Genomic DNA, 22,421 nt, shown 5'->3' with positions numbered 1-22,421 from the left:
TTTCATGCAGACCTCTCCATTCGACCTGACCCTCTGGAAAACTGCTGCAGAGAATGTGGACCAAAAACTGTCAAACAGCAGCTAAATAACATTTAAACTACAGACTTGATGGATAGCTGTAAAAGCCTTTATTACTCTTTAGCATTTAGTTCTACACACATCATAACCAGGCAAATGGAGTTTTGACAACCTGGCAGCCCAAAAGTTAGTATTGACTTATTCACTTTACTTTTCAGTTATTTCAAATATTTCACCGATGACAAATTCCTGAGGGAACCTGCTCCTGGCAGGAGATATGATGCTATCAGCAACTTCCTCGTTGTCCTCCATGTTAACAGTGGCCTTCTGCGGTTTGTGTTTTTGTCCCTTTGACTTGATGAGGCACACTGGATCTCGGCACTCTCCAAGACCTTGATAAGGATCCCAGCTCTGTGATAAATTATACGAATGAATCCGGCTCATTCTTCCAGACAACTTACCCCAGGAATGCATTAATAAAACATTTTTCAATTCTGTGTTCTCAAAGCCAAACATGAGCTATCAGGATCTATCATAAATTCCATACTTCTTGAAAAGCTTTCTCTGTTTTAAGTGCAGAAAGGCCTTTTAAGTTGCAAATGTAATGTTTTCTTCTCCGCTCTTGTGTTGCTTGTTAAAGGAACACCCTGAATAATAGCAATTTGGCCCAGACAAAACGTGATATCTAGCAGAATATTATTTTGCATACTTTTGCAGTGCAGATACACACAAATGCACTTAACACAAGTGGTAACCTTGATATATCAACACTTTATTGAGAATACCACACACCCATGATAACATGATAGGATGGAGGAGTCCATTATTTCAAATCAAACATAAAACTTTCAAGCAAAGAAAAAGAAGAAGGATCATTTTCCTTTTAGAAATGGGTTTCTCTCCTTTGCCACAAAAGGAAGGGCCTCCATTCGCAAATGCATATTTGCAGTATTGCTTTTGGTATGCAGTGTATTAAAGTATTACAGAGCTAGAAAATTATGAACTGTAACATTTTTCAAAATGTTCAAGTATATTTTTAAAATTACATTTTCTTTTTTTTTCTTCATTTTCATGTAATTGTTCAGAGGAGTCAGGCCATTGGAGTCAGTGTAGCGCGTCCCTCCCCATCTCTGCTTGTTTTTCTGTTCCCTGTAACAACAAAGTGATTTTCATAATCGCCCCAAAACTTTAAACACGCATGAACAAATGATTTGTCTAATTTATCGTACCAGTTCAGACAGCACACAGTCTTCAGGAAGTGGTGGCAGCAGCACTGGGAGCCATGTTGCCCACTTTCTGAGTGGCATCTTTCTTTGCCTGGTGGGCTTGTAGCACGGCAACGGCCTCTTCCACCTGCACAAAGAGACCATCAAACGTGAATGATGACACAGTGTTGTATATTTCAGTGTGCCAATATGGACAAGATGGAGGCAGCAAAGCACCTTAGAACGCAGAGATTCATGAGACTCCAGCATATGTAGCAGTTCAGAGTTGTCAATCTCCAGCAGCATGCCGGTGATCTTCCCTGCCAGGTTGGCATGCATGGACTGAATCAGTGGGAAAAGACGCTCACCTAGAAGGAAGAATGGAAAATAAATCAATCTAATAAAAACCGAAAAGCATTACGGTTCATTCATTATGATGTGGGATTCTTACCTAGCATCTGTTTCTGCTCCTGGGGGGGTGCAGCAGCCAGCATGGAGGCTGTGAGAGGCTCCTGGCCCTGAACGTGCACAGCTGGCTGAGCCTGGAGGGGACAGATGAGCGACATAGGACGGACAATTATGTTTAGGTTTGGGGGCTTGTTGACAGGAACGCAAGGTGGTATGATTGTTTTTTGCCCATACCTGCTGTAAGGCAATAGGTTGCACCACCTGAGGGTTGGGGTTACGGACACCAGTGGCATATTTATAAGGAGGCATGGCACGGGGGCCAGGGACTCCCATTGAGGGACGGGGGGCCATGGCCTGGCCAGAAGCTAGAGGGAAAACGGGGCAGAATTTACACAGTTTTTTCTGACAACCTCTACTGTGTCAATGAAACGCTAAAGCCAGAGTCACTGAGTTGACTCAGTTGTTGTTGGTGAACACACCTCGTGGGCCCTGTGTGCCACCACCAGGAGTCATGTGTCTCAGGTTGGCACGGGGTCCTGGCTGACGCAGAGAGCCGGGTATCCCTTGGAAACCACCTGGCAGTGACAGAGGCAGAGACGAAAACAATGAGATGCAATACAAAGCTTAACTGCATTGAAATGTAATACTTTTTAAACAGGTCCATTAGAGTATGACTACGTCAGGCAGCTGGAAGTATATCAAAGATAGATGTACCATCATACGGTGCCACATGCTCACCTTGACCTCTGCCACCTTGTTGCTGCCATCGTGGGTTGGGTCGCATCTGGGCCAGCTGATTGGGTGCATAGTATGTAGTTCTGTTCTGTGCCTGGTGGTCAACAAATAAGTAAAATGAACAAACACCTGATGTGACTACCTTTTTAATCTGTGTTTTTTTTTAAATAAATAAATAAATAAATAGCCTCTTTGCCTTGTGGCACCTGTGAACGTCACATGGAATTGTTGGGAATCATACACACTATCTTCTCACTTTAACTTTGATTCTCGCACCTGTGGCACAGCTGGCATGAAGTAGCCACTGGTGGGTTGGAACTGATTAATGATGGCATTAGCTGGCATGGCCCTCATGCCAGCAATGCGCTGCATGTACTGGTTGGTGAGGTGGGCTTTGCGCTCCTCTTTGCGCTGAGCGAGAGCCACGTAGAGGGGTTTGGAGCCAACAATGCGTCCGTTCATCTCAGTCACAGCCTTGGTGGCCTCCTCGGGGGAGGAGAAACAGACAAAGCCAAAGCCCTTGGAGCGACCCTCCTCTAGCATCACCTAAAATATTAGACGGATGGTGTCTGAGTAATTTCAAACATACAATATATGCTCATATATGCTATATTTATAAAGCATTATCTCTTCTGCAGTGGTAATGCATCACAACATCTGTTTGATTGTTCTCACCTTAGCACTTGTGATAGACCCGAATGGAGAGAACTCCTTACGCAGTTTCTCATCGTCTATGGTGTCATCCAGGTTCTTAATGTAAAGATTAACACCCTGAAACCAAAGACAGACCGTCATGACACATAAGTGGCAGCTTCTCTGAGATTAAAGGATTGAAATTAAAGATGGATTAGATGTATTCCCTTAATTAAGGGCTTAATTTCTACAGACCTGATAACGACTGATCCTCTCTTGTTTCAGCAGCTCAAACTTCCTCTTCAGCTCCGCCTGCCGCTCCATCTTCTTCTGAGCCCGGCCCACAAACACAGTCTTGCCGTTGAGTTCGGTGCCATTCATGTCCTCTACAGCCTTTGGACGAAATCATTGTCACCAACGGGAACGACCACTGAAGATTCGCCGGATACATTTTCATGAGGCCAGTTTACCTTGTTAGCGTCCTCGTGTTTCTCGTAACTAACGAATCCAAATCCTCTGGATTTGCCTGTGGGGTCTGTCATCACCTTCACACTGAGTGTTTTACCTGGGGAGGTTAAAGGTCAGAAAAGTGGATGGGATGCAGCAGAACAAAATACATTAGAGTATGGAGTAATACCCATGAATCTAGCTCCATTTTACCATATTTGTCAAAAAGCTCCTTCAGCCGGTCATCATCCATATCATCCCCAAAGTTCTTGATGTAGACATTGGTAAACTCCTTGGCTTTGGCACCTAGTTCAGCCTCCCGTTCCTTGCGAGATTTGAAACGGCCCACAAACCTGAAAATAGAGAGACGGCAACGACACACATACATACACTCCTTTAAAAGAGTCCCATCAGAGATGAGAAAACAAACAAGGATCCATCTCTTTTGACCTGCTTTTTCCGATTTTAAAACACTCTTGATCCGGGTTTCCGGGTACAGAAAGTTCCGCAATGACAGAGGAAGACCTAACCACGGCAAGCACGGTAAGTACAAGAGAGTACATCCTTTTACAAAAACAGGGACAACATCCACAAAACAAAATTCACAGCTACATTTCATCGTGTGACTCATCATTCCTGGGGTAAACAAAGAAAAAAACATCCAACTGCTGTTAATATCACCAGAGGCAGGCAGATACGTTGGCATGCTAGACAACACAGTGACGACCATCTTAATTCTTGGTCCAAAACTTGATGAGGAGGTGGATGGAGAGGGATGGAGGAACAGAGTCTCACAGTACAAAGGAAAGCTGAGGAGGGCCAAATGATCTTATATACCTTGCTATGACGACCTCTCTCTCCTTCCGCCATCCAGTATTGCATTCCTGCATTCGATCCATCACTAAAACACACAAGCGTGGTCATACACACACACACACATACAAACACTCCAAGACGGGTGACCAGCGAGTGGACAAATGAGGCAACAGAAAATGCGTCTGGTAGGAAAGATAAAGAGTAAGTAAGAGTTTTTAGTTGGTTATCTATCAGTTCAGAGGTTATCTTCATACTGGCGGTCGTGAGAGATGAGCTTATTAGTCAGATTATTCACACACACAAACTCACCAACTGAAAAAATACACGAAAAGTCAGTTCACTCAACACAAGTGTAGAACAGACAAGTCAGGTTTATACATTAAGACACAAAATGAAACACTTTGATCCACATAAGCTTTGACCATTACCACCGTAAGCTCAATAACTACTGCACCTTCTACATCTGGCTTTTCAATGTCATGAAAACAAAATACTATCAAAAGCATTTTAAAGTTCACGCTAAATCCTTCAAAAGTTTTCTCACGATGCATCAACAACAAACACCCCGTCGTCCCCAGTTCCTAGATGATCAGACACTCACACCTTGCGGTCATTCAGAAGCATGCCGTTCATCTTCTCGATGGCACGATCAGCAGCGTCCTGGGTCTCAAAGTGGACAAAAGCGTAGCCCTTGGAGCCGTTTTCATCACACACCACCTGGAGCAGAGGAGGAGGAGGTAAAGATGCATCCAGTGCAGAGGTACATGCGGGCAGTTCCTTAGCTTTAAAGCATTAGTTCAAGATTCAGGGATAAAGGATCATTGAAGATCAATGCCAATGTCAAATCCATCCTCCACATGTGAAGTTGCAGCCAGTTAGCATAGCTCAGTATAAAGACTGGAAATAAAGGGAAGCAGCTCTGTCCACATGAGCATGTTTAATCTAGATAATTTCATCCGTACAAAAAAATAATTATAACAGCAACACATATGCTCTAAACCCTTGGCAAAATACAAAAAGCTGGTTTTACACTTCAAGTTCCCACTTCCAAAAGCTGTAATATGTTCATCAGTAACTCGTAGATATGCTGTTAGGTGTATTTTGTTACTTCACTTTAGGCTAACTTTTTCCCCGTTTCCAGTCCCAATGCCAAGATAAGCTAACCAGCTGCTGGCTGTAGCTTCATATTTAACTGCCAGGTATAATCAGCTCATTTTCTGCAAGAATGTGAATAAATCCAGTTCCCAAAAAGTGTTGCTGCAATGTGACTAGTTTTTACATGGATTTAGATAAGAGAAAAGATGGTGTGTGTGAGACATCGTCATCTCTGACCAGGAACAGAGTGGGAATATAAAAACCATTAAAGAAGCAGAATTCCTGTTTTAAAGCCCCTCAGTCCCTTTTATGGCAGCTGTACCTTGCAGGAAAGGATGTTGCCAAAGGCAGAGAAAGTGTCGTACAGGGCTTTGTTGTCAATGGACTTGTCAAGGTTCTTGATGAACACGTTGCCCACTCCAGACTTCCTGAGGGAGGGGTCTCTTTGGGACCACATGATTCTGATTGGCTTCCCTTTCACCACGTCAAAGTTCATGGTGTCCAGGGCTCTCTCGGCTGGAGGGAGGAGGGGCAGAGAGGTGGAGGGAAAAGGTCATGAGTGGGTTGTTTACATGGAGTCGAAAAAACACATCGGCGACTAGTACTTATGCTACATAACATGCTCCCATCCATCGGGGTCAATACATGCACTGCAGCACTGAAAGGAGTCGTCCTTTCTATTCTGCCAATACCACATGCATTGTGTGCTACACTGCTGTCAGCCCAGCGATAAGGCGTGAGCAACATGGGGAAGATACTGCAGTAAACCATGTGGCTGATGAGCAGCTGGAACAAGTGTTAGGGCAGCTGCAGTGGGCAAGCTGGGAGCACATGTCCCCCTTCTCTAACTCACCGCATGCTGGGCCACGTACCCACCTAGGCCAGTGGCAGTAGCAGTACAGCAGGGCCTCAGATCACACAAATGGGCTTTAATTGTGGTGTTAAGTAATATGATTTATTTGCTTAAATTATTATTTCTTATTTGAGTCCAGTTTAATTACTAAAAAAGGTTTAACTTACACTATTTCTCTTCCAGTCTGCTGCTTTAACTCTCATGTAAGCTCTCATATTCATGTGGGTACACATGCCAAACATCCTTTTGTTCAGTCACACCACAGTAACAGACACACACACACACACACACACACACACACACACATATACACACACACACACACACACACAGGCCAGGCTTTCCAGCTAAAAGTGTCTGGTAAACAAAACGGAGCTGCCTTGCGTCTGCTGGCATCAGCAGTTTGGCTTGCAATTGTACTTCACAGTGTGTGTGCTCAGAGGAGGTGTGTGATTGCTGTCAAACATGTGGACCTCTGGAAAGTTCAGGATGGCAATCTTAGTTTTAAAAACTGGCCAAAGTGATCTATGTAATACCTGATTATTATTTGATTGTTAACTGGTGTCATTTAGAATGATTCAATTGTGTAAAATGTTAGCAATTATTCTAATAATGTCTGCAATGTTGAGAACTTTAAAGTATAACGAGCAGGCAAATTCTGGGCTACACAGAAAGACCTTCTATATTTAGAGAGGGGTCCTGAGAGGTATGTGCTGGCATGGAGTGTGAGTAGAGCCTTCTCTACCATTGATGGGGAGGAGACACATTCACTGAGAAAGCTCAGATGAGCAACACCAGGTCTCGTGAGTGTTTACACATACAACCACGACGTCCAACGCAGATTGCAAACAACTTTTACAACTGCCCTACTCTGACCACTGCATCTGATTTCGAGCAGTAATCTCTGCTCAGGAGTATTTTCAACCATTTTGGTATAAGTATTTTACAGGCAGCAAGCTGTTGCCCTGCATGCACGTGCCTGGATCCCATGTAAATACCCCACAGCTACCACCACCCCCCCTCCCCCCATGTCTACACCTCCAACAACAAATGGTGTCTTCTCACTTGTGGCTCTTATTACATTTACTCAAGTGAGTGATACTACCTTACTGGAAACGAGCCAGCTGTAACCTGTCAGCGGAGTGCAGATAAATTCTGACAGGTGTTTAACGTTGATACAACAGGCAAAAAAGTCCACACTATGTAAACAGCATCACTGGGCCTCCAAAGACAACCACAACACCTGCTACTATTGCTCAATGCTGTGATAGCACCGACTGGGGACAGGAAAGCCTTCTAATAAAGACAGCTCTCATACATTTGCAGTAATTTATTTACACAGACTGAGGCTCTAATAGACAAGCAGCTTAAGTGGCTTCATATGTTACAAATAAACCATCTATATGACTCCACTAAGCCCTAACCAGTTCAAATGATGAAGCCGGGACTGAATCCAAACAGAAAAAGGAGCAAGTCTTTGACATTATTGCTGTGCCACACAATACACACAAACATGTCAATCAGGCGGTGCAGGGGTCATTGTGCACGGGTTATTGTTCAGCTGTGCTTGTCCCTTCTCTTGCTTTCAGTGAATATAGCAACAGGGGGCAATGGGAATTAGGTTCACTCAGTGGCCCTTTAAATAGGAGCAGAAATGGGTCATTTTTGGGCTGAATAAGTGTGATCTGCAAAAAAAGAAGTTCATACAGCAAAATGCAGTGCTAAAACTGATGGGCACAAAATGACTTTTCTGTTTAACAAACAAGCACGAGTCCAATTCTGCATGTGTGAGAGGGCTTTAACTATGGTAGTGCCATATATTACCAGGAGTGGAAGAACTGGGACATGCTTATATGGGTCAAATGGGTGCTCCAACCAGTCTGTAGAACCGCTGTGACAGTCCTATGGTTACTTGGGCTGCTAAACTATCACTTTATCCACCAGAATTCAGTGAAGGCGCACCATTTTTAATCATTACCAGCATCTCCCTGATCATGTAGCACTTTCATAACTGGCACTGAAAGCATATGGTGACATTGTCTGTGTGTAAAAGGATGCATGCGCCGACGCGTGCAAGTGACATGCTCAAAGTGCACAGATCAGATCAGCTCGCATGTTTCATGTCTTACCGTCAGCAGGCTGGGAGAAGTTCACATAAGCGTATCCCAGGGACCGCCGGGTGATCATGTCTCGGCATACCCGAATGGAGAGCACCGGTCCGGCGGGGCTGAATTTCTCATACAGCATCGCCTCCGTGATGTCGGGGTGCAGGTCGCCAACGTAGAGAGAAGCCATCGGATAACTCCCCGTCGCTGTGTTCATATCTCGGACTTCAGTGATTAAATAAATTCAGAGCTTCCCTCAAAAACGCCAAAAAAAAACCTGAAATGCCGGTAAGAGCTGGATTACGGGTCCAAATAACTGCGTTTCAATTCTCGCCTAATAAGAGAGACAGCTGCGGCTCTGATCCAGCTCGGAGAAAATGTCAAACCTGGAAAAAAAAAAAAAAAAAAAAAAAAAAAAGCCACGATAGAAATCGCTGTCTTCTGAAGTATTTCTCCCTTTAAAAGAACTTCGGGTTAAGCCCGAGGCCTTCTATTTCTGGTGTTTTTTTTTTTAATTAAAGTTTTGCTATTTTTTTTAAGACGTTTGTATTTCTTATTAAGTATAAGGTACTTTGTTTTTATTAAGATTTTGTAGATTTTGTATTTTTTATATTATTTTTATTTTAAGTTTTTCAAGAACAGTGAGTTCGACACTCACGGTTGTTTTGTGGTCGGGGAAAGAGACTGCGTGAGGAGAAGCATGGGCACTTTATAGAGAGTGGCGGTGCGGAGGAAATAGTGGCCAGGGTCAAACTTGGGATAGAAAAAAAAAAAAAAAAAAAAAAAAAAAAAGAAACACTGAGCATGCGGCGTAAAAGGGAGAGCGCACACTGTAGTGCCTCAACTACAGAGCCCGGCTCCCCACAGCGACATCTGGGTGGGAAGACAAGAGGCTCCTGCAGAAGGAAAACTGGCCACTGCTGTTTGTGCTTTAATATTTATGTTTTGTACAGAAAGATATGAAGGGGAGGATTAAAGGAGGAAAACTCTGCTTAATTTCAGCCCCACATTTGGAAATAGCATGATGAGGAAAACAGAAACGTGGATTATTGCTCAGTACATTTATTCATTTTAGGTTGCATTATAAAAAAAAAAAAATATTCTTAGATGCAATTATTCTGCTTTGTCCATCTTCCTGAGGGCAAGAGAAATACATTAGTCATTTACATGGACTGTAGTGATATTTGAATAATTGGAAGTGGAAGTGTGCCACTGAGATTAGTTACCTCAACAAATCCAGGAAGGTTTTTAACAGCCCTCTCTGGCTGGCCTCTCGTTTCCCTCTAGTCCCATCCGCCTCAGATCTTCTGATCACATCTTCCTCATAACTCAGTGTCTGAAACCCGTCCATGGCTTTGGAAAACTGAAGTTTTGAGCGAATTATTGGCTGGGCATCATTCGTTCCTTCTTTGGTCACCACAGGTGCAGCCGCCCGCCTTTGAGCCAGCTCATCTCTTATTGGGTTAAACCTCATGTTACTTTGGGATTCTTTTTCCAGCGGCGGAGGAATTGCCCAGCCATCAGCTAGCGTAAGAAGATTCAAATCCCACATATGAGCTTCACCTCCTGGCTCATCTGCATTTTTGTCTCCGTTCTTGTTTGTGGGTGCATTCAGAAGAGCCTCCTGCTCCGTGGTTGGAGGTTGCAGTTCAGGAAGGTCATTTGCCATCATGTCATCTTCCTGGAACTGAACTTTCAAACCGTCTTCAGAGTCTGCGCCGACATTGTTGCCGTGTTCAGCACCTTGCACCTGTCCAGGTAGCCAGAGGGTCAGTCTGACAACTGGGTCCTGACTCACAACCACTACACCCCGAGGGGGAGAAGAGAACGGGTTCCTTGATACTGAAGCACCAGCGAGGATGGAGCCCTCAGCTGCTGCACCATCAGACTGCATGGAGTCGTCGACTGGAGCACTGGGGGTGTCTTGTGGTTCAGAGATGGGAGGCTGAGGAATTCTCTCTACTTGTTTGTCCACAATGACTAAGGGGCCAATGCTGACGACAGCCCTGGCATCTGAAATGACACCCTTAGTGAGCCACTGTTGAGCTAGACCAGAAATAGACCAAGTTCAGTTATCATTACACCTTTTAATAACAAATAAACAAAAAAAAAAAAAAGCACTGACCTTCAGGAAGGTGTTTGACAGACAGCCCTTTACACTTTGAGCTACAGCACTCGCACACCTCTGCAGCGCCACTTAAGTCCTCCCATCTGGAACAGAATCTCAGGATTAAGTAATGAAGAGGTCACAATATACCTTTTTTGTACATAAATACCTTGACTGGAACACGTTATAGTTGCAGGATTTAGAGCTGAAGGTGACACCCTGGTCCGAGACGAGGACGCTACAGTGGACGTAAAGCTTCAGGGGAGGAAGAGGGTTCATAAAGTCATACAGCCGAGCAGCAGAAGCATGGCAGTAAATCCAGTTTAGAGGAGGAAAAATCATTTCACCTCAGAGATGAGATAAGACGTATTCAGAGCAAAATTAATCACATCGGCTCTGTTGGAGGCCACGAATTGTATGACAGCATTAGAAGAGCCAAGCGGGGACGTGCACCTGGCAGAGAGCGACAGTGTCACAGGTGATTACAACATCATGGACAAACATTACAGCCGACTCCTGACCCTCTGCTTACCCTTTATTCATTATGACTGCGTGCCTCGGTCTGGTGTGAGGCTCTGGAGATGCAGACACGAAACAGGAGTGGATGAAGAGCTGCTGCTCAGGCCTGATTTTGGCAGAAACCTGGAGGTTGACAACCTGGCCTCTTTCATACGTGTTAGACTCTGCGGCACCGGTCCAGGATGCTGCAGGGAAAATTTGAATATTTGTATCTACAAATAAGAATCCAGCTGTAGGGCATATTTTTGACTCCCTTTAGTACTCACACTTCATGGCTTTGATGCTGAAGGTCTTGCCATTCTCAGAAGGCACCGTTGAGACAGACACTGAATTATCATACGGCCTGAAGAAACATGCATTCCCCTTTAGTATTCATCACAACATGCAAATGTTTTGGTAGAGCAATAGATGCACCTCTTTGGGATGCAGGAGATGTGTCCTATGGTTGGAGTTTGCCACCAGTTGAGGGGAGCTTTGAGATTCAAGTGGAGAGTGTTGGTGAACATCTCCAAGCCGTTCTGCACCTGTAAGAGAGAATAGTGTCAGGAGATCCTCACAAAAAGCTGTGGGGGTAAATTAACTGGTGGAGAGTCTGGTTAGTTCACCACACGCGTCGTTCCACACTTGTCCAGACTGTAAGTGAGGACAAATTGGTTTGGTAGCTCTCCATTGCTATAGCAGCCGTCTCCCAACTGCACGTCCTCTGCAGTCAGTGCGACGCCGTTGGACCTCTTATCCACCAGCAGAGTTAGCTCAGAGTCATCGCAGAACACCTCTACTTTGGGAACATTCATGATGGGAGGAGACGCAGCCAGCATGTGGAAGTCAGGAGTCCTGGTCCGCCATGAGCTGAAGATGGTGTCATATGGAGTGAAATCAAAGTTTCTTTTAAATGGAAAGGGCATGAAATTCTCAAAGAATCCTGGAATCTCCTGTGGAAACGTGACATCCTGCTCTTTTATTACTGACTGAGCAGCAATAAAATGTCCAAAGAGAACACAAAGGAATATCTCCACCGTCCCCATCGCAAACCCCAAAATGGCCCAACCTCTGTGATCATTCTCTGACCCCAGGTGAGTCATTAATAAGGTGTGGGGGGGGCAGGTGCTGACAATCACACTAATGAGGCGGCATACAGGCAGTAATGCTTTGTTATGCTGAATTTTATATCCTTATACTGCGCATGTAGCTTCAGCAATACATTTGGTGCAACTCTGGGATGTTTTATGGTCATCTTCATGCTGGTATTAAAACTTTAAGGAAAATATTCTGCACATAATACGTTTCATTTTTATATTCTTATTTCTATGTGAACCAGGTCGCATTAAGAAATGAGGATGTTTAACTCTTGGAATGTGTAGCAGAAGAACTATTTATAGTTATACACGGGTTTATACATTTGGAAAGCAAATAAGAGCCATCAACAGGTAACATACCTGCACAAAACAAGGGGAGTGCAAAAGTCATTTCCAGTGTCAGTGTTCTAAAACTTTATTAACTATGGAAAAACATCAAGTCATATAGACCCCATATAGTACAGTGTGTTTCCTATGGATGGTTAATCCAGGTAACTTGGTGATGGGAGTAGTGGGACAGGTGGGGGGGATAGAGTTGCATATGGAAGCCCATTTTTACCACTGTGGTGGAAAAAAAGATCTTGTAAGCCACTGTAATGAGGAGCTTTCTGAAAATAATGATCTAGAAGCGCAAAATTACAAGAAACTTTATGAAAGAAATGACAGTATCCCCAAATAAAGACGTGGTACCTCGGAATAATAACTTAAGCAAATGATGGAAACATTCTTAAAATAATCAGTATCTCCAAACGATGACAGCCTTTTTTAAAACTTAGTAACTCAGAATAAAGGCTTGAGATACATCACAGCGGCGGAAGCAGCTGGACGGAGGAGGTTCGTCGGGGCGGAGCCTCCGCACAGGTAGGCGGAAGGTGACGCCTGTCTACCCGCAGCTGAACGAAGGAGACAAACAAGAGGCAGAGAAAATGACTTTAATACAACTTGTACACTAATCGACTATGATCTGAGGGGATAAAACAGCCCACCATGGTGAATTCAGGTGAGCTGGCTTTCATGCGTGTTTCACAGGTGAGTGCGTGGGTGTGTTGCCTGGTAAAGGTTTAGGCGTGGTCTGCGCGGTCTGCGCGCTCGGTACTGAGCTCCGTGGAGAAGAGACGTAATAAACCTTTATTTTTCCAGCATTTGGCTGACGGAGCTCAGTGTGTGATCTTTACTCTGTGTTGATTCACATGAATGAACCGTAGAGTGGAGGCTCACAGCGGTGTATGACATTAATACCAGTGACAGTTGAATGGCAGAGTCATGATTATGGCCTGTAGACAGATAAACAGCACAGTATGGGCCCCACACTGTACATTCATATCATCATCAGTAGACCTAAGGACAGTCAAAGTGTCAGACATCACCAAGCAGAATGAAAGAGGCCTGCAGCAGTCCCTGTGTAACATTAGAAAATATAAACTCACTAAGATACATAAAGTTTGATCAGGTGTATGAATATATAAAAACTATTTCTAGTTTTATTTTGCTTGCAAGGACCTGAACGTTTCAGTAATAATGTTTGATACTGTGCTCTCGAATGGCAACAATCATTACACTGACAATGTTATGACCAAAAACATGGTGAGCTTTCCCACAGCCAGCCAGTCAGAGGTATGTGTTTCTGCCTGACCCCCCAGGCCAGGTGAATGTCGTGCTCAGTGTTTGCACACCCCACCCAAAGCTTTGTCCTGTTTGGTTCAGGGGGGGGGGGGCTCACCTGGCCTTTATATGGGTGGGTGCTTCACCTTTGCACAGAGGAGGGAACAAAATAGTGCAACACAATCCCGCTCAGACACCACACCGTCACCGTAGCTGCTGCAGCTCTTTGCAGCTTGCAGTGGATGAGATGTTCAGGCGTCTCTACGGGGGTCGGGTGTAATTGTGGTGACTTTCTTGTTCTGAAGAGATGTCACGGTGTGCTAACCACTGGCCCGCTTCCTTCTGGCTTTACTGAACCCACAAGACTGCAGTGAAGTCTGCTCTCACACAGGTTCCCACTGTGCTGCACTCACAGCTCGTTCTGTGTTTCAGAGCGTTTAACAAACGTGTGCGTGCTGTCGTTTCACCTTCCATACTCAGTTAGTTCTTGTCAACAAGACGTAATGATGCACACACAGCAGGTATTTACACACGGGATTACAGTCCCATGCGTCAGTCTGACAGCACGGGCTGTGGCACACACAGTCCGGTGAATCAGTTTGGGTTTTTGAGTTCCAAGTAACACAGTTTTTCTCCTGCAGGAGTATGCTGTGCCAGCCTGAAGGACAACAAAGCCCTGATGAAGATCGGGCTGGGGCTGGTGCTGGTGGGACATGTCAACTTTCTTCTCGGAGCGCTAGTGCATGGCGCCGTGCTCAGGCACATCAACGTGCACTCCCAGGCCCGCACCATGGTGTACGCCATCTCCAATGTCATCGCTATTGTGGCGGGCCTGGTGGTAAGTGTTCGTATCTGATCATAACGCAGTGCATACTTGTAAAGTGTGTCAATCCTTACAAAGCACTGTTTTGACTAGTAGTACTGTATCATCTATCTGTCATGAATGATTTGGTTGGTTTTTTTTTTTTACTGAACTTGTTCCCCTCAGGGAATTATCGGTGGAATAACAGCCATCGTCCTGTCCAAAAACAAGAAAAACAGGATCCTGGTAAATAAAGCTCCCCCTTTTTGCCACAGTTTCTCTATTCAGCGCTCACGTCTATCATTTGCAGGCTCCTGTTAGAACTTGCCCTTTGTTTCTGAGTAAGTGTGTGGAGATGAAGATGATGGCTATTTACATAGGTTATGTGCACACACATGCAAATATAGAATTCATTCAAATGTTGGATGGATTTCCTCAGAGCGTGGACCCAACTGATTTCTACTCCGTCATCCTACAGTACTTCCTTCTTACACCTACTTCACATTGAAAAGAATGAGGGGGGGGAAAGTCTTTCACACACTAGACTAAGAGGTTTTGTTTTTACCAACTAACATGGCGTGTTGTCCTTGCAGCAGTGGGTCTTGTTGGTGTTGAGCTTCCTGGCAGGTCTCTTGGCGATCGCCTCCACCCTGGGCTTGTCGGTTTCTATGGTGAAAGCCATTGTTCACAAAGGATGGAGCCTGCTGACACACTGCACGTTTTCTGACAAAGACGTCGGCTCCTCCAGCATCACATACGAATGCCCCTTTGACCCCACCCGTATCTATGTATGTTGACTATAAATATTTATCCATCAGTGGTTTGGGTATTAACTCAAAGTGTTTATTGATCAGAGTCTTTTTTTTTTTTTTTTTGTGACCAGGGCACCACAATCATTCTGTGGGTGCCTCTCATCTTGATGTCCGTGGTGGAAACTGTGTTCTCCTTCCGCTGCTTTGCTGCCTGCACTTCATACCTCTACCTCTGCCCGTGCAGGAAGAGGCCGATCCGAGCAAAGAGGGTAAGACCTGCGCTATTTGACTGTATTGTGTCTGTAGCATGTACGAGGGTGCTGATTGCTTGGCAGCATTGTTACTGTGTCTCATATAAGAAGTCACTTCAGTCATAGTTGCTTTTTTAACAAGAAAAATGTTTGACATAAATGTGAATGAGGTTAGGGATGTATAAGTTTAGTTGAAATAACATTTGTTATGAATTGGCGCTATATAAATAAAGATTGATTGATTGACTCACAAAGCAGAACTGAAACAAGTAATTAAAGGTCCTATATTCTGCTCTTTTTCAAGTTTAGACTTGAAACAGACACAGACATGGCTCCTGCAGCTGTTTCTTCCCTATTTCTGCACACTCTGTTTTAGAAAAACGGAACAATCTGCATCCTTCGCTCTTGTCTTCGATGTCTTTGTGCTACCGGGGGGCCGGCGTTAGGGAGGAATAAAACAATTCCAGACAGCAAGGTTGATTCAGGAGGTTTTCAGCAGGCGAGAAAGGGTGGCCTGCTGAAGGGCAGGAGGGTGTCACATGTTCAGCAGATCACCTCATGACATCATAAAGGGAGCCAAATCTAAACAGCGAGTTTTCACACATATTTACTGAAAGATGGAGCAGGAGAAATAGAGGGAGGGTGGTCTTTTCTCTTGGCGGTCTCTAGGCACACCGAGAACACGCTTATGTTGGAAAGACATGAGGCATTTTGCATAACAACATTTAATAATTAGGGATTATATTACATCATACTGAGTATCCTTCTATAACACAAGGCTTAGCAGTAGCACAACAGCATTTAAAAGGGTTTTAACAGTAAACTGATCTGGCTTCATTATATCCACAAATAGCAATGTGACTTTGAATTTAATACAGACAAACAGAAGCCAGTGGTGGAGACCTGCTGACGAGGCAAAGTTCAACACGAGCAGTGTGGTAACTGTGTCCCTCCTCTCATGCCGTCTCAGTGCAAGATCGCATGGCTCCATCTTGAAAGCAGCTTTGTGGTTACACGTTTAGATAGTTTAGACTGATGGAGGTACTTTATTGATCCCAGACTAGGAAATTGTATGTTTAACCGTGAACATGTTAAAAGAATGTTGGATAAAGTATGCAAATTGCTATTCAAACAATATTTTAAACACTTAACTTCTGTTTATTGTTTAGAAGTCATTTATTATTGTACAAATGGAGTAAAACGGCTCATGGATGTCATTGGCCAAATAGGTTTGGACAGGTTTTTATATGTATAAGCATTAAGATGCCTTAACGACTCCCACATGACTACTTTATATCTTTATATCTTTGTGTTCTGTTAAGATTGCCAGCATGGGCAGTCATATTTTCTCATTACCTTTGTTAATGCTGTTTATTTATTTGCATAACACTTGAAGGGCAGCGTAGATGTGCACCGCTGATTGGAACAGTCTTCTCTTTAATTCTTCTGATGTTTCAGGTGCGCATCCAGAGAGCCGTTGCAACGATGTCATCGCCTCCGGCACGAGATCCACAGGCCGACGCCGAGTCTGAGCCGGCGGAGCAGGATGATCTGCTGGACTGTGACACAGCAGTGGAACAGAGCGAATGGCTCTGAACCAGCAAAACTGGATAAACAAAACATAATCACTGAAGTTGTTCTACATTGAGTGTCTGTTACACATTAAATGTTGGATTTAAGCCAGTGAAAACAATGGCATTTTATTTCCCTCCATCAAAAGGAGGGTTTTTTCTGTTAAAATAATGCTGGTTTGGTTTGTTATTGTCACATTTTGTATTGGTATTGAAAATACAGAGAGCTGTCACCTGTATGTTGACATTAAAGGCTTCTTTTTAAAACGTGTGTCATTTCATCAGACCAGACACTACATTTTTATAAATAATCTTATTTTGAAAAACTAAATTTAACAGAACAGAGCTAAAGAATTTTAGGGTACTTTTTATTGGTATTCAAAGTGTGGTCTGTCAGATTTAAATCACATTTGCAAAGCTCTCTTGTGGAACACGTTTACTCATGTTTCAGAATACAAATATATACAACAAATGAATTCTGGCATTTGTCTAGCCTTCCATTTGACACCGAGTGCTACTGGACACTCAAGTCCAAATTTCAATGGAAACTAAGCTCACTGGTAGTCACTTGATGGGACTCAAACATGTTGAATATTGTGAGGCAGGAGTCCAGGAAATATGCCAAAGAAGATCTCAGTGTCGGTAAAGGACACATACTAAATTACATTCTAAAATATAAGACTGTGATTTACTTACACCAAGACATGTAAAAAGGTATTCATCTACATACGACCCCCTTAACCATCCCTGGTGACTATCAGGCAAGACCACTGACACAAAAGTATTACAGAAAAGGATCTATTGTATAAACATGCTTCAACTACATATTCAGAGGACACAGGACAAAACTGGGACTGAGGGACAAAACAGAGTAGCCAAAATATCTATGATTTAAATAAATTAAATCCATCAGATATATAAAAGCATACATGTACTACACCATTTTTACAGAGTTGCTTTACAAGGGAAAGGCAAATGTCATAGCATAAAAAGATTAAGGATAAAAAACAAATGAGAAAGCATACAAAAACAATACTCAATAACACCGACTGACTTCAGTCCATAAACAGCGAGTTTGAAAAGGTGTCCTAGAAAAAATCATGTTAAGAACCCCGTCCCATTGGGAGGGAGAGGGTCTCGTTACAAAGGTTTAGTCCTTCATGGGTTTCCACAGCAGCAGCCTGGAAAGTCGAGTTATCCAAAAAGTCCTGCTCCAACGTCCATCCTGATCAGTTGTATTGGCATCATTGGCTGCTGGGGACCTCAAGGTGTCTTGGACTCCTCTTTTGGCCTAAAGGGTCCAAAGTAAGGGAATGATTAATGCTCCCAATAAGCCACTTCCTGGACCCCATGGTAATTATGTACCTGCAGTGTTTTCTTACTTTGATGTGTCCATTTTCTCCTCCTCTGGTGCCTTCTCCTCTTCTTTTACTTCTATAAAAGAAAGAGTGACCCTAAGCTATCATAGTAACAGTCTCCATGTTGTATAGGATGATCTGGCTTAAAACGTTAACTTATAAGATGTGCTAATGACATCTGTTTATGTTACAAAATAACATGAGTTGGGTGAGATGAAATGAAAAAAAAGATTAGATACCTTTTGTTTCCTCCTCACCTTTCTTCTCCTTTTCTTCTCCCTCTTTCTCGCCCTCAGTTTTGGCACGCTTGGTTTTCTTATAGCTGGCTGTGTTTCTGCGGCCTCCTTCTCCTTCATCCTCAGAGTCAGAGAACTCCTCGTCACACGCTATCCTCTTGTCGTGAGCACGGACTGTACATTAACACAGGGTGACGGGGGTTAAACTAAAACACGGCAGTCAACTGTTTCCAAGGGCAAACTGCCAGATGCTGGAGTGGCGTGAACGCGGAAGACTGTGTGAGAGGTTCTTACTAGAGATGCGTTTGTTGGGGTCATCCTCTTCCTCATCTCCGCTGTCCTCCTGTACAGCGTCCTCAGGGATGGCCTGCATCTGAACTCCCGGGGCATGGGGCAGCATACGCAAGTTCTCAAACAAGCGCTGCCTAGAGGACAGAGCGCAGGTTGGACACACCGACCTTGTTAGTGGTCCTACACCCATCATATGGCCATGTGCTCAACTTTTCAATCACAGTGCAAGAGACATGAAAAGCTGCTGAAACTATTCATAACACATTCAGAACAACAAAAAACCTTAAGTTTCATGCACTCACTTGATCTTCTCCAGGTAGTCGTTGGTGTTCTGATTGGTCATGTTGGAGGGGCTGATGTGCAGCTTGAAGTCTGGTCCGAAGTACTCAAAATAGTCGTTGTAAGGGAGCTCTGTCAAGGTGAATGAAAACATACACTTGTTACATTTTTCATCATTAGTTAATGAATATGAAGTCATTTTATAGCATGTGAGAGGCTGCTACAAGTGTTTCAAGCCTATTTTTCTGTCTTTTCACGTGCCGAGAAACTAACATTACTAATTGCAAACAGGTTCAAAATTATGTGACTACTACAAGACTAAAAAACCTGTAATTACCGGTGTTCTTAATCATCATATTGTAAAATGTTTCTGGCAAATACCTGAATTGTAAACTTATTTGAATGTTTAGTTGATTTACTCAATAGCTTCATCAATCTTTTGTAATCTCTGATACCTTGTTGAACGTTTTTAATTGTTACAAAGCACTCGATTATCACCACAGAAAAGTCTGCTCTCAAATGAAAACCACACCAATTATATTCAGTTCAACATGGCCTTTAAGACCCACCGTTGGGGATGGATGTATCCAGGGCAACAGCAGTTTCATACGTCCAGCAGCGCGCCACGTTGCGGATGGTGTAGCCTCCTCCGCCCAGCATTAGCAACGGCAGGTTGAAACTCTTCATGTACTCAACACACTTGGCATGGCCTGAGCACACAGAGTGGGACAAAGGCTCATCAGGAGACAGTTATTTGGTTTCTCAGTTAAATTTCATTTTAACTGAGAAACCGGCTGCAGACCTCTCTGCTGGCTGTACCATCATTAGAGAGGCGTTCTGTAAGCTTACCTTTAATGGTGAGGTTAAAGCAACCAAGCCTATCTCCTGACAGAGAGTCAGCTCCACACTGCAGGACCACTGCACTGGGCTGATACATCTCCATCACCTTGGCCATGATCTACACACACACACACAACAAAAGCCACTCTCTAAAATGCTTCTGTCCATCAAAAGGAGATCTTGACTATCAAAACATTACAGTCAACAAGTCTTTAATTACTCACAGGTTTGAATATGGCTTCATAGGACTCGTCATCAATTCCATCCCTCAGTGGGTAATTCACGGCGTAGTATTTACCCTTCCCAGCACCAATGTCCTGCATAGAACACGTATAATGTCAATCTGCTGTATGGCTATGACAATGTGATTTTTATCTATGACATAATTTCAGGGCTTACCCTCAGGTCGCCTGTGCCAGGGAAGTACTCTCCATACTTGTGGAAAGAAACTGTCATAACACGGTCGGTGGTGTAGAAAGCCTCCTCCACACCATCCCCATGATGGATGTCAATGTCTATGTACAGAACTCTCTGGTGGTACCTGGAAAGACAGGAAGGATCCTTTGAGTCCTAAAACTTTTGATCTAGTTTTTGAAAGTATTCTACGAATATATATTTTCCTTTTTTATTTTAAATGCCTGACCCCACACTCATCATCAGAGAAAAAGACATTTGACTGACCATCCAGGGTATCATCCATCCATGCAAAACAAGCATGCACTCGAGTGGCCATAACAGGGCATTTGTACTCACTTCAGTAACTCCAGAATAGCCAGTACAATGTCGTTGACGTAGCAAAACCCAGAGGCTTCAGACTTCTTGGCGTGATGCAGGCCTCCAGCCCAGTTGATAGCAATGTCTGTCTGCTGTTTGTTCAACTTCACCGCGCCGGCTGGAACACAGTGAGGAGGCAGGAATTAACAGCCTGCTTATACTGAACTTAACAGATTACTGGGTCAATGGTGGCATGATTGCTGTCCAACACCAACACAGCATGTCTGTCTGAGCAGTATTTAAAGAGAAACAACTTACCAACGGAGCCCCCTCCAGAGAGCTGGCAGAACTCAAACAACCCATCAAACACCGGACAGTCCTCTCCCACATTAACTGCAAGGCAAGGGCAAAGAAATGATCATATCAACGGCGTCATGGTCGTATTATATTTAAATACAAGGCTTTATCTACAGAGACAACCCCTCTGACCAAACTTACATCTTTGCATTTGTTTGCTGTACTCTGACATGTTGTCCGGTCGAATTGAACGCAGGAATTTGATGTAATCATCGCTGTGATACTTGGTCATTTCCTCTCCGCTGGCTTTGTGGGGACGCTGAAACACAGAGGGCAAGTTAGTTCCTCAGACACACAAGAAACGCCGGGGAGGCCCAGTAATTTGACTTAAGAAGCACTGTTAATGTATTTCAACATACATATATCTCCATCTTTCTGTAGAGGCCATAGTTGAGCAACAGGTTGTGAGTCATGCGGATTCGGTGGGGCTTCATGGGGTGGCCCTGACCATAGTAATAATTTCCAACATCACCTGAAATTTAAAACAAATAAAAGATACGAAGTTGGATTATTTCACATGCATAAATGAACACATGTAAACACGTGGAAAGCCAAGCAAACACTCACACATATGTTTGTGTGCAGAAACCGGTTCATGGTCTGAAAAGGCAGTGGGGTAAATGTTGTGATCCTTCAACTGGACCTCGGTCCAAACTAGTGGAGACGAACCGCCTCTATTAAACTACACAAACTACCAGCTACACTTCCAGCGTGGCGCCTTGATGCACAAACCATTAATGTCGACCAAAACATTATTTTTGGCGGAACTACGTGGCGTTTGAAGGTCGCAAGAACGAGCCATTTTAATGTTAGCTCAGTGGAGGCGTTAATTACGGTGACAATGAAGTACTCACATCCCCTTTGTTAGCACGCAAGCTAATAACGTTAACTAATCTAGTTAAAGTGCGGATACGAGGTCGATAAACGGCCGTTTATCACAGTATTTTAAGGGCAAGCGGCGCATTTAGGGAAACGAGCCATTATTAGTGAAGCATTAATAGTGTTTGAGGTCTCAATGTGCTGGACTGGTGAGAAGAGAGCCGCCTGCGACTCAAGCTAGCTAACGCTCGGTTAGCTAGCGTGCCAGGTTAGCAAGAGGTGGAATAAACTGCAACCTTTGTTGGCGCAAAGTGTCGGATTTCATTCATTAGTCCGTCCGCAGTCTAAAGTACAGGCACACGAGTACTTACCGTCATAGTAGTAGCAAACTTTTTTCTTTGTTCCTTGGGAAGTAAGCGCCATTTTAGTGCTTTTTGGCTGGCTTTCACCGCACACCGCTAGAGACAACAGCGACAAGAGGCGGATAGTTTGTCTCCCGTCCAATCAATGGGCTGTAATAGGAGCTGCTGTC

General features: G+C 43.9%; 4 protein-coding genes across 4 annotated transcripts; 1 reads left to right on the top strand and 3 right to left on the bottom strand.

The window, feature by feature from the left end:
• Positions 1-769: 769 nt before the first annotated feature.
• On the bottom strand, positions 770-8,985 carry pabpc4 (poly(A) binding protein, cytoplasmic 4 (inducible form)). Its single transcript, XM_070842029.1, has 15 exons — positions 8,340-8,985; positions 5,680-5,873; positions 4,864-4,979; positions 3,660-3,799; positions 3,470-3,564; positions 3,255-3,392; positions 3,042-3,137; positions 2,643-2,912; positions 2,370-2,460; positions 2,111-2,206; positions 1,866-1,996; positions 1,675-1,765; positions 1,461-1,591; positions 1,248-1,371; positions 770-1,167 (listed from the first exon to the last, which is right to left on the bottom strand). The coding sequence occupies exons 1-14, from the start codon at positions 8,530-8,532 to the stop codon at positions 1,270-1,272; spliced, it is 1,884 nt and encodes a 627-aa protein (XP_070698130.1). The 5' UTR covers positions 8,533-8,985; the 3' UTR covers positions 770-1,167; positions 1,248-1,269.
• Positions 8,986-9,406: 421 nt separating this feature from the next.
• On the bottom strand, positions 9,407-11,978 carry zpcx (zona pellucida protein C). The gene is made up of 9 exons (XM_070842933.1): positions 11,547-11,978; positions 11,356-11,465; positions 11,208-11,284; positions 10,955-11,126; positions 10,770-10,875; positions 10,592-10,677; positions 10,441-10,526; positions 9,542-10,328; positions 9,407-9,450 (listed from the first exon to the last, which is right to left on the bottom strand). Exons 1-9 carry the CDS (start codon positions 11,964-11,966, stop codon positions 9,429-9,431), a joined length of 1,866 nt encoding a protein of 621 aa, XP_070699034.1. The 5' UTR covers positions 11,967-11,978; the 3' UTR covers positions 9,407-9,428.
• A 904-nt stretch (positions 11,979-12,882) lies between these two features.
• Positions 12,883-17,256, top strand: tmem54a (transmembrane protein 54a). The gene is made up of 6 exons (XM_070842741.1): positions 12,883-13,017; positions 14,261-14,457; positions 14,608-14,667; positions 15,015-15,209; positions 15,305-15,442; positions 16,883-17,256. The coding sequence occupies exons 1-6, from the start codon at positions 13,005-13,007 to the stop codon at positions 17,018-17,020; spliced, it is 741 nt and encodes a 246-aa protein (XP_070698842.1). The 5' UTR covers positions 12,883-13,004; the 3' UTR covers positions 17,021-17,256.
• Positions 17,257-17,416: 160 nt separating this feature from the next.
• On the bottom strand, positions 17,417-22,378 carry LOC139211866 (probable histone deacetylase 1-B). The gene is made up of 14 exons (XM_070842285.1): positions 22,261-22,378; positions 21,430-21,542; positions 21,212-21,329; positions 21,032-21,106; positions 20,753-20,891; positions 20,399-20,540; positions 20,224-20,316; positions 20,009-20,117; positions 19,729-19,869; positions 19,183-19,291; positions 18,884-19,014; positions 18,593-18,763; positions 18,378-18,429; positions 17,417-18,286 (listed from the first exon to the last, which is right to left on the bottom strand). The coding sequence occupies exons 1-14, from the start codon at positions 22,310-22,312 to the stop codon at positions 18,259-18,261; spliced, it is 1,473 nt and encodes a 490-aa protein (XP_070698386.1). The 5' UTR covers positions 22,313-22,378; the 3' UTR covers positions 17,417-18,258.
• Positions 22,379-22,421: the final 43 nt, after the last annotated feature.

The sequence above is a fragment of the Pempheris klunzingeri genome, chromosome 13 (assembly GCF_042242105.1).
Source record: "Pempheris klunzingeri isolate RE-2024b chromosome 13, fPemKlu1.hap1, whole genome shotgun sequence".
NCBI lineage: Eukaryota > Metazoa > Chordata > Actinopteri > Acropomatiformes > Pempheridae > Pempheris > Pempheris klunzingeri.
This window is presented reverse-complemented; position numbering and strand designations above follow the sequence as displayed.